Source organism: Hyla sarda, chromosome 2 (genome assembly GCF_029499605.1).
Source record: "Hyla sarda isolate aHylSar1 chromosome 2, aHylSar1.hap1, whole genome shotgun sequence".
NCBI lineage: Eukaryota > Metazoa > Chordata > Amphibia > Anura > Hylidae > Hyla > Hyla sarda.
This window is the reverse complement of record NC_079190.1, coordinates 12,694,162-12,706,437: the sequence shown is the minus strand read 5'-3', so window position 1 is coordinate 12,706,437 and position 12,276 is coordinate 12,694,162. Positions and strand designations below refer to the sequence as shown.

General features: G+C 46.1%; 1 protein-coding gene across 2 annotated transcripts in view; it reads right to left on the bottom strand.

Moving 5' to 3' along the window:
* Window positions 1-12,276, bottom strand: part of THAP12 (THAP domain containing 12) — a 67,736-nt gene that overhangs the window by 30,278 nt on the left and 25,182 nt on the right. For both annotated transcript variants that reach the window (XM_056561177.1, XM_056561176.1), the window contains exon 2: window positions 6,844-6,964. In XM_056561177.1, coding sequence (XP_056417152.1) covers window positions 6,844-6,858 — 15 coding nt within the window. In that variant the 5' untranslated portion in view covers window positions 6,859-6,964. The remainder of the gene's footprint in view (window positions 1-6,843; window positions 6,965-12,276) is intronic.

Genomic DNA, 12,276 nt, shown 5'->3' with positions numbered 1-12,276 from the left:
GCTGGGAGTTGCAGTTTTGAAACTCTCAGAGGCAGCAGTGAGATCGCTTTACGGCGATCTCACTGCTGCCAATGAAGATGCCGCACTGCTGCCGGAAACTCGCCTCCGGGACGCAGCGCCGCCGGGACCGCCTGGAGGACGTCGCTCGCGCCGGGACCGCTCGGGACTTCGCATGGACGGGTAAGTGACGCCGGGGGATGGGCCAGGGACACTTAGCAGAGCGGGACTCACACACCGCGCTGCTAAGTATTCTCATAGCGAAACGCTGCTATCAGCTAGTCAGATTTGACCAATTTGATCTATCAGCAGCGATCGCTGGGGGGGGTGGGGGATGAAACCCCCCGTGGTCGCACGGTAAGATGGCTGGCTATCAGTGATAGCCACCATCTTTCCGGGCGCTGCGGGATGCCGCGAGTAGCGGCAGTAATGTTCATGACGTACCTGTATGTCATAGGTCGGGAAGGGGTTAATGGTCTATTCACACTTACAGTATTCTGCGCAGATTTGACGCGCAGGATTTTCTGCTGCAGATTTCGATGTAAACTGAACACAGCTTGAAATCCTTCGCATCAAATCTTTGCAGAATACTGTACGTGTGAATAGACCCTAAAGGGGTATTCCAGAAAAAAAAAAAAAACATATGACTAAGGCTCAACGTTCGGGCCGAAACGCGTCACTTTGTATGTTTTCCATGTGCTGAAGCAAGATAAATAAAGAATTCGTCTGATCTACCTGGGCTGGACATTTTCTTCATTCACATATATATCTCTATATATCTCAACTGGCTCTAGAAAGTTAAACAGATTTGTAATTTAATTCTAATTTAAAAAATTAATCCTTCCAGTAGTTATCAGCTGCTGAAGTGAAGTTGTTCTTTTCTGTCTGACCACAGTGATCTCTGTTGATGTCAGAAACTGTCCAGAGCAAATCCCCATAGCAAACCTCTCCTGCTCCAGACAGTTCCTGACATGAACAGAGGTGTCAGCAGAGAGCACTGTGGTCAGACAGAAAGGAACAACTCAACTTCAGCAGCTGATAAGTACTGGTAGGATTAAGATTTTTTAATAGTAGTAATTTACAAATCTGTCTAACTCAGTGTTTCCCAACCAGGCTGCCTCCAGATGTTGCAAAACTACAACCCCCAGTATGCCCGGACAGCCAGTTTCTGGAGCCAGTTGATATGAAAAAAATGTTTCCTGGAATACCCCTTAAGGCCCCGGGGTTTTTCCGATTTTGCATTTTTGTTTTTTCTTCCTTACCTTTAAAAAATCATAACTCTTTCAATTTTGCACCTAAAAGTCCATATGATGCTTATTTTTGACGCCACCAATTCTACTTTGTAATGACATCAGTCATTTTACCCAAAAATCTACAGCGAAACGGAAAAAAAAAAAAAATCATTGTGCGACAAAACAAAAGAAAAAAAAACGCCATTTTGTAACATTTGGGGGCTTCCGTTTCTACGTAGTACATTTTTCGGTAACAATGACACCTTATCATTATTCTGTAGGTCCATGCGATTAAAATGATTCCCTACTTATATAGGTTTGATTTTGTCGGACTTCTGGAAAAAATCATAACTACATGCAGGAAAATGTATACGTTTAAAATTGTCATCTTCTGACCCCCATAACTTTTTTTTATTTTTTCCGCGTAAGGGGAGGTATGGGGGCTCATTTTTTGCGCCGTGATCTGAAGTTTTTAACGGTACCATTTTTGCATTGATAGGACTTATTGATCGCTTTTTATTCATTTTTTCATGATATAAAAAAGTTACCAAAAATACGCTATTTTGGACTTTGGAATTTTTTGCGCGTACGTCATTGACCGTGCGGTTTAATTAACGATATATTTTTATAATTCAGACATTTCCGCACGCGGCGATCCCACATGTTTATATTTATTTACACTTTTTTTTTTTATGGGAAAAGGGGGGCGATTCCAACTTTTATTAGGGAAGGGGTTAAATGATCTTTATTAACTTTTTTTTTTTTGCAGTGTTATAGCTCCCATAGGGGCCTATAACACTGCACACACTGATCATTGTTATCCCATAGGGGCCTATAACACTGCACACACTGATCATTGTTATCCCATAGGGGCCTATAACATTACATACACAGATCTTTTACATTGATCAATGGTTTCTCATAGGAAACCATTGATCAATGATTCTGCCGCTTGACTGCTCATGCCTGGATCTCAGGCCCTGAGCAGTTATTCTGTGATCGGACACCAGGAGGCAGGTAAGGGTACCCTCCTGCTGTGTCACAGCTGTTGGGGATGCTGCGATTTCGCCGCGGACATCCCGAACAGCTCCCTGAGCTAACCGGCAATGATTTACTTTCACTTTAGACACGGTGTTCAACTTTGAGCGCCGCGTCTAAAGGGTTAATAGCGCGCAGCACCGAGATCAGTGCCGCGCGCTATTAGCCACGGGTCCGACCCGCTATGATGGGGGGGGGGCCACACCGTGGCCCCGCTTTATAGAACGGGAGCGCACTCATGACGCATCGGTCCGTCATGGGTCCTGTAGGGGTTAAGGTCATGTTCACACACCGTAAAAAAAAAAAAAAAACGTTTTCTACACATTTAGGCTAAGTTTCCACTTGTTTTTTTTTTTATGGCAGTTTTTGGATATCTGCCGCTGCAGTTTTTTGTGCCAGAAGTGTATTCAAAAGGAATAGGACATATAAAGGAAGGACTTACACTTCTCCTCCCTTATGGATCCATTTCTGACTTTGGCTCAAAAACTGCAGTGGCAGCTATCCAAAAACTGCCAGAAAAAATCCAAGTGGAAACTTAGACCTATGGCAGAAAAACGTGGGAATGTGAACGTGGCCCAAGACACAGCTATAAGTGACTCCAGCTGAGTTGCATTGTCTATTCTGAGTCTATGGTATACTGAAAGTCACCTCGCGTCTGATCAAAGGCTCAGGCTGCTGCTCTTCACCCATGCTTTATACTGCAGCTCTGCTCCATTAACCCCTTAAGGACCAGGCCAATTTTATTTTTGCGCTTTCGTTTTTCCCTCCTCCTCTGTCTAAAATCCATAACTCTTTCATATTTCCATCTACAGACCCATATAAGGGCTTGTTTTTTGCGTGACCAATTGTACTTTGTAATGAAACCTCAAATTTTACCATAAAATGTACGTCGAACCCAAAAAATATATTTTTTTAAGGAAGGAAATTTTTATGAAAACCACAATTTTGCACATTTTGGAGGGTTTCGTTTTCACACTGTACACTTTACGGTAAAAATGACATGTGTTCTTTATTCTGTCGGTCAATACGATTAAAATGATACCCATGGCTGGATACTTTTATATTTTTGTACCGCTTAAAAAAAATATAAAACTTTTTGTACAAAATCAGTACCGTATATACTCGAGTATAAGCCGACCCGAATATAAGGTGAGGCCCCTAATTTCACCCCAAAATCCCAGGAAAAGTTATTGACTCGAGTATAAGCCTATGGTGGGAAATACATCATCCCCGTCATCATCCCACTCCCCCGCTTCATCATCACCGCCTGTCATCATCCCACATCCCCCCCCCTTCATCATCCCACCCCCCCTTCATCATCCCACATCCCCCCTTCATCATCCCCCTGTCATCATCCCACACCCCCCCCCCATTCATCATCCCCTTGTCATCATCCCACACCCCCCTTCATCATCACCACATGTCATCATCACCGCTTGTCAATGTCTGATACAGTGGTCTTCAATCTGCGGACCTCCAGAGGTTTCAAAACTACAACTACCAGCAAGCCCAGGCAGCCATCGGCTGTCCGGGCTTGCTGGGAGTTGTAGTTTTGAAACCTCTGGAGCTCCGAAGGTTGAAGACCACTGCGGCCTTCGACATCATCCAGCCCCTCTCACCCCCTTTAGTTCTGTACTCACCTCCGCTCGGCGCTGGTCCGGTGCTGCAGGACTATCCGGTGGGGAGAGATAGTGGTTCCGGGCTGCCATCTTCACCAGGGGACCTCTTCTCCGCGCTTCGGGCCTGGAATAGAGGCGTTGCCTTGACGATGACGCAGAGGGACATTGGTAATGAACGTACCTCTGCATCGTCGTCAAGGCAACGCGACTATTCCAGGGCCGGGCCCGAAGCGCGGAGAGGAGGCCTCCCCGGTGAAGATGGCAGCCCGGAACCACTATCCCACCGGACGACCTCCCCACCGTCCTGCCGAGCGGAGGCGAGTACAGAACTAAAGGGGGTGAGAGGGGTCTGGATGATGTCGAAGGCCACAGTGGTCTTCAACCTGTTGACCTCCAGAGGTTTCAAAACTACAACTCCCAGCAAGCCCGGACAGCCGATGGCTGCCCGGGCTTGCTGGGAGTTGTAGTTTTGAAACCTCTGGAGGTCCACAGGTTGAAGACCACTGAGGGCGGAGAGTTCACTCGAGTTTAAGCCAAGGGGGGTGTTTTCATCACGAAAAATTGTGCTGAAAAACTCGGCTTATACTCGAGTATACACGGTAATCTAAAAATCGCCCTATTTTGAACACCTATAACTTTTTCATTTTTCCGTATATAGGGCGGTATGAGGGCTCATTTTTTGCGCCGTCATCTGTACTTTTTATCGATACCACATTTGCATTTTTAAAACTTAGATAATTTTTTATTACATTTTTTTTAAAATAAAATATGACAAAAAAAGCATTTTTGGAATTTTTTATTTTAAATTTTTTTACGTTTACGCCATTCACCGTACGGGATCATTAACATTACATTTCGATAGTTCGGACATTTACGCACACGTCGATACCAAATATGTTTATAAAAAAAATTATTTACGCTTTTTGGGGGTAAAAATGGGAAAAACTGACAATTTTCATTTTTATTGTGGGAAGGAGATTTTTCTACTTTTTTTTATTTTTTATTTTTTTTTTTTACACTTTTTATGTCCCCATAGGAGACTATCTATAGCAATCCTTTGATTGCTAATACTGTTCAGTGCTATGTATAGGACATAACACTGATCAGTATTATCGGTCATCATCTGCTTTGGTCTGCTCGATCTCAGGCCAGAGCAGAAGCCCCCGGGAGACGGCCGGAGCCAGGTGAGGGGACCTCCGGCCGCCATGCTGGATGATCGGATTGCCGCAGTAGCGCTTTGGGCGATCCAATCATCCTTTTAAAGTACTGATCACAAACGTCCCCAAAAAAGGAAATCCGTGATCTGAACTAAATTTAACACAATTACCCCAGAGCGCATAGCCTGGGGTACAGATATCCCTATTAGAAGGGGATTCCTTAAAACATAACTTTTATTGGTATACGTTAATATGTAACCAGAACGATTAGTGCTCAAAGTGAATTTAAAAATTCATGTACTATATGCCCATAGATGCCATATTAAATCGGTGGAACACCACTCTCTATATATCCTAATAGTGGGATCTATGTGTAACAACCCAAAAAAGGTCATATGTACATGTGCTTAAAAACATACAATGCCACCTCTACATGTTTCAGCAATTAATCGCCGTCATCAGGAGGTGTGGCAGCACCTTTTAAAGTACCGCACTGCCGCAGATGCCGTGATCTGTGTTGATCACGGCATCTAAGGGGTTAATGGCGGACATCCGCGCGGACGTCGGCCTTTACCGGCGGGTCCCCGGCTGCTGCTAACAGATGCAGCCTGCCGTGTATGACGCGAGCACCGTTCCGATGCTCGAGGTCATACACAGGACGTAAATGTACGTCCTGGTGCGAGAAGTACCGCCAAACCAGGACGTACATTTATGTCCGTGGTCGTTAAGACACAGCTACCATCAGTGGCTACAGCTTGGCTGCATTGTGCAATGCAGTGTTTCCCAACCAGTGTGTCTCCAGCTCTTGCAAAACTACAACTCCCAGCATGCCCGGACAGCCTTTGGCTGTCCGGGCATGCTGGGAGTTGTAGTTTTGCAACAGCTGGAGGCACCCTGGTTGGGAAACTCTGATCTAATGGAACCCGAAATCCACCTCTGGTCTCATAAGATAATCAAAGAAAGCAGATTTCTATTAAAGGGGTACTCCGGTGGAAAACTTTTTTTCTTTAAATCAACTGGTGCCAGAAAGTTAAACAGATTTGTAAATTACTTCTATTAAAAAATCTTAATCCTTCCAGTACTTATTAGCTGCTGAATACTACAGAGGAAATTCTTTTCTTTTTGGAACACAGAGCTCTCTGCTGACATCACGACCACAGTGCTCTCTGCTGACACCTCTGTCCATTTTATGAACTGTCCAGAGCAGCATATGTTTTCTATGGGGATTTTCTCCTACTCTGGACAGTTCCTAAAATGGACAGAGATGTCAGCAGAGAGCACTGTGGTCGTGATGTCAGCAGAGAGCTCTGTGTTCCAAAAAAAAAAAATAATAATAATAATAATAATTATAATAATAATTTCCTTTGTAGTATTCCGCAGCTAATAAGTACTGGAAGGATAAAGATTTTTTAATAGAAGTAACTTGCAAATCTATTTAACTTTTTGGCACCAGTTGATTAAAATAAATAAATTAAAAAATAAAATAAAAAAATAAGTTTTCCACCGGAGTACCCCTTTAAAGTAAATCAGTAAAAAAATTTTAAAAAAAAGTGTTCCCCAAGCCGTGGCTCTTCAGGTGTTGCAAAACTACAACTCCCGGCATGCCCTGACGGCCGCTGGCTATCAGAGCATGCTGGGAGTTGTTGTTTTGTAAACACCTGAAGAGCCACAATTTAGAGAACACTAACCTCCTATCTGGGAGCTCTCCAACTGCAACTCCCAGCAGGCTTTGGCAGATGCCGTCATGAAGGCATGCTGGGAATTGTAGTTTTGCAAACAAGTAAAGAGCAGCACACTCACACTCCTGCAGATCATGATGTCCTCGAAGTGCTGGGCGCACAGTCTATAGTGCTTGTTCAGCTGGTCGGGGGTCTTGTCTTCCAAGTCGTATCTGCGACAATTCTCAACCCACTTCTGGCACCTGCAGAAAATGATGGGTGGGGGACAAAACAAACAGTCAGCGACTACACAACCCGGAAGCGTCACTACCACTCTCATCTTTGCAACTATTATTTAAGAGTCCCTGTCATGTTTTTATTCACTGCCCCCATCATGATAACCCCCCGCCCGGCCTTTATTTTTATTATCTTTTTGTTTTCTACCTTGATATTGTTCTGTATTTTCTGCTCAGTCTCAGTCGGATTCACAGACTTGGGAAGGGGCGTTCCCCAGCAGGCGTGACATCATCTGAAGCCATACAGGGGAGAACTTCCTCCCTCACTCTGCTACACACAACCCAGATCAGTTCAGTGTGAGATGAGCTAGGATTGGATAAGGCTGCACACACACCCCCATCAACATTTCCTGAGTTTGGACTTCTGCCAGTCCAGCAGGAGTCCAAAGTCTGTGCAAGAGATAGGGGGGGGAAATGTGCTCTGGACAAGTAGGGAGACACCTAGTGGCATGTCTTTTAAACACAAATAAAATATAGAAAACTTAATTTAAAAAACAAAACAAAAAAAAAATACCATAAAGAGTGCAATAGCAAAAATTAGTTTTAATGAGAGTGCCCATTTAAGTTTTCTTTAAAGGGGTACTCTGCTGCTCAGCGTTTGGAACAAACTGTTCCGAACGCTGGAGGCGGGAGCTTGTGACATAGCCCCGCCCCCACATGACATCCCGCCCGGCCCCCTCAATGCAAGTCTATGGGAGGGGGCGTGACTGCCGTCACGCCCCCTCCCATAGACTTGCATTGAGGGGGCGGGGCTATGACATCACGAGCTCCCGGCTCCAGCATTCCGAACAGTTTGTTCCAAACGCTTAGCAGCGGAGTACCCCTTAAACTCCTTGTGCTATTTTAAACATGTCTCCTGTGGTTTCAGCATCTTAATGGGTAAATTGATGTGAATTTGATTAGATCCTTGAAATCGCGGCGCTGATATTTGCTGCGTTTTTTTTTTGCATCACATGGTTTTTGCACATCGCAAAATAAATAAAATAAAAATTAACCGGAACTTTAAGGAACATTTGCGGCAAAATACAACTTATCCATCCCACTGTGGCCGGCACGCCTCCTGCATGGGCCGTATAAATCGTATTTTGCCGCAGATGGCCTTTTAAAGGGTTAAACAGTATTCGATAAACTCAGCTACTTTCTCTAAGAAACAGCGCCACTCGAGGCCCTCAGGTTGTGTGTGGTATTGCAGCTCAGCTCTACTAAAGTGAAGGGAGTCGAGTTGTAATACCACACACAACCTGGGGACGGACAGGTGGTGCTTATCTGGTGTTCATGTTTTTAATTCCTTTAGGATCCTTTTCACACGGCGGATTTCTTGTGTATTTTCTACAGTGTGTTTGCTGCCGAAAATTTTAGATTTGTGGATTTGTACATTGAGGATTTTCTGCAGCAAATACGCACAAAATCTACCTATGTGAAGGGAGCCTAAGGGCTCGTTCACACGAGGGTATTTTTGTGCGGATTTTCCGCCCCTGATCTGCAGCTTTTTATTTTCAGCTGCTTATTTTATCATTGAATTACCAGCAAAAAATAAGCAGCAGAAAAAAAGATGTAGAAAATAAGCAGCTGAAAATCCCCAGCAGAATATGCACTAAAATACATGGGAACGAGCCCTTAGGGTCCCATTCACACAGGCGTGTTTTTGCTGCAGATTTTCTGCCCATTGACTTCAATGGGTAGGAAAATCAGCTGCAGCAAAGATACGAACATGTGAACGCACCCATAGGGCTCATTCACACAAGTGGATTTTCTGCTACAGATCTGCTGCAGATTTACTTCAGAAGATTTTGCTGCCCATTGAAGTCAATGGGTAGAAAAATCTGCAGCAGTAAACCTGCAGCAGATTTTACTGACTACTGACTTGAATGGGCAGCAAAATTTGCTTGAGGAAATCTGCAGCAGAAAATACACACATGTGAACGCACCCTTAGGGTGCATATTTTGCTGCAGATGTTCTCAAATACACCTGGTCTTGGAGTAAAACCTCTCAGAGACTACCCCCCACCTTTTAGGACAACTCCACCTGATTTCTGTTTGGTCTAGAGCTCTGACTGTACAGCCGCACCTCCCCCTCCCTGTGTGAGGAGCTTGTGAGCCAAAGCAGTGAAGATTCTCAGTCACAAATGAGCACATAGCTGCTGTTTTTCTGCTGAATATCTAGTCACTGACTTCTGCCATTCAGAGCATAGCATGATTTATTGCTGGAGGAGGGATAGTCTGAAAGACATGTACAGTGTGTGTGAGCTGCAGTGTAAGCATGCACACAGATAATGAAAGCAGTTGGCTGGCAGCCATTACACAGAGCTGCACTGACTTCTGGGAGTTGTAGTCTGTGCTGCAAACAAGGAAAAAGTATTTAGAAGACATCAGGGGCCAAAGGAACTGCCAAAACCACATGAATAACTACAGAGGACACAGAACAGGTATTGTCGTGGCTTTGGGGCATTTTTATTTTTCTGAACTTCCCCGGAGAACCCCTGTAAGGACAAGTGCCGACTTCTACTATTTTCCTATATCGTAAATAGATCCGCCCATGTGAACGGACCCTAAGGGTTCATTCAAATTTGTTCCTTATTTTGAGGCCAATTCAATGGGCAGCAAAATGTGCAGCAAAAATAAGAAGGTGTGAACAGATCCTAAGGGTATCCTGCAGATGTGAAACTGCAGTCAGTCAATTGGTCTACATTAAAATCTGCAGCATAAAATCCTGTGCACCAAATACACACGTGTGAATGATCCCTTAAAGGGGCACTGTCATTAAAAATAATTTTATGCTATTGTACTCCTTATGGTAAATAAAACATCTTACTAATGTACTTTGTTTAAAAAAAAATGAAATTTTCGATGTTTTAATTGTGTTTAAAAAAGCTGCCACTAGGCGCCTCCCAGAGCACATTTCCCCTCATGTCTTGTACAGACTTTGGACTCCTGCAGTCTTAGCCAATCATAGCTCATCTCACACTGAACTGATCTGGGTTGTGTGGAGCAGAGTGAGGGAGGAAGTTCTCTCCTGTATGGCTTCAGATGATGTCACGCCTGCTGGGGAACGCCCCTTCCCTGTCTGTGAATCTGACCGAGACTGAGCAGAAAATACAGAGCAATATCAAGGTAGAAAACTAAAAAATAATGAAAATAAAGGCAGGGGGTGGTTTATCATGATGGGGGCCGTGACCTGGGAGGATTATAAAAAGTAACAAGGTCATGACAGGTACTCATTAAAAATGTACCTGTCACGTAAAGGAGTACTGTGGTGCAGGAAAACTTATCCCCTATCCAAAGGATAGTGTAAAAAAATTCTGATCGCGCGGGGGGGGGGGGGCTGGTGATGTCCGACCACTGGGACCCCCAGCGATATCCTGCATGGCGACCCAGCTCTCCAGAGGAACAGAGCGTGTCAACAACCGCATGAGGCAGCGGCCAAGATGTCCCCTCCGTGTATCTCTATGGGAGAGCCGGGGTGCCTGACAGGTGATCGTGGGAGGTGCCTGCAGTCGGACCCCCCGGAATCGGACACGTATACCCTATCTTTTGGATAGGTGATAAGTTTTCCTGCACCACAGTACTCCTTTAAAGCGCAACAGTCTTTGCACTGTGTGCAGGTGGTGGGTATAGAAATGTTTTTACCTAATATTTGGCGGCTTTCATGACCCCAAAAAATGCTTTTGATCAAAGCCACTGACGGTCGGATAGGCGTGGCGCGAGGTATGCGATGCCCAGCCCAGCCACCGCCACCACGCTGCCCCCCTGTATGTCAACGCTGGGACCGCTTCGTGATGGACACACAGGTCCCAACGCATGCGTCCTACAGCTAATCTAAAGTGCGCACCGCTGCGTGTCATCCAGCAAACGCTCGCTCCCGCCGCCGTCTTTCTCCTTAGTGTGCCTGCGCAGTGCTAGCTGGATGACACGCGCGCGCGCACGTTAGATTAGCTGAAGGACGCATGCGCTGGGACCTGTGTGTCCATCACACTGCGGTCCCATAGCTGACATACAGGGGGTCGGCGTGGTGGTGGCATCGCGTACCTCGCGTAGAGCTGGGCGGTATGACCAAATATGTGTATCATGGTATTATGGCGGTTCCATGGTATATAACGGTATTTCTTTCCCCCCCCCAAATCATGTTACCCGGCAGCGCTGTTCTGCTCCCCCCCCAATTATTTATCAGCCCAGCGGGGTACTACCCACATATGTCAACCGCAAGCACTGCCCTCCCTCCTCTTTGTTGGGGGCCGCCTGCGCTGGAACTCTATACTGTACGCCAGTGGTCTCCAACCTGCGGACCTCCAGCTGTTGCAAAACTACAACTCCCAGCATGCCCGGACAGCCAACGGCTGTCCGGGCATGCTGGGAGTTGTAGTTTTGCAACAGCTGGAGGTCGCAGGTTGGAGACCACTGCTGTACGCTGTATCCCTATGCCCGGGCTGCAAAAGATAAAGAAAAAAAAACTGTAACTCACCTACGTCGGCCTCACGCTGGGGACGGGAACGTCGGACAGCCGTCAGCCTATCACCGGCCGCAGCGATGTCCCGCCCCGGCCAGTGATAGGCTGAGCCCACTGTCATGTAAGGAGCCGGCCAGCGCTCCATACATTGACAGTGGGCTCAGCCTATCACTACGGAATCTCCGGGCAGAAAATTTCCGCCCGGAGATTCCGAGTTCCACCTGCGCCGACTGAATTAGTCGGCACTAGGACCGCGCGGACACTGCAGTCTCCTATAGACAAAAGATAAAGAAAATAAACTTTAAGGCTAGGTTCAGACTACGGAATTTCCGCTTTGAAATTTCCGGCAGAAATTCCGCTTACTATAATGCATAGTGTAGGGAATGGTTTTTCCGTTCACAAATTCCCACTTCGGAATTTGTGAAGCGGAAAATCCGGATGAAAAATCCGCTAGAAAATTTCCGCCTGAAGAAAGGGGTTGCTCTTTCTTCAGGCGGAAATCCTAGCGGAACACATAGCAGTCTATAGGAGACTGCAGTGTCCGCGCGGTCCTAGCGCCACTAATTCAGTCGGCGCAGGCGGAACTCGGAATCTCCGGGCGGAAATTTTCTGCCCGGAGATTCCGTAGTCTGAACCTAGCCTAACTCGCCTACGTCGGCCACACGCTGTTCCTTGGGACTGGAACGTTTGACAGCCGTCAGCCTATCACCGGCCGCAGCGATGCCCTCCCCAGCCAGTGATAGGCTGAGCCCACTACCATGTAAGAAGCCGGCCAGAGCTCCTTACATGACAGTGGGCTCAGCCTATCACTGGCCGGGGCGGGACATCGCTGCGG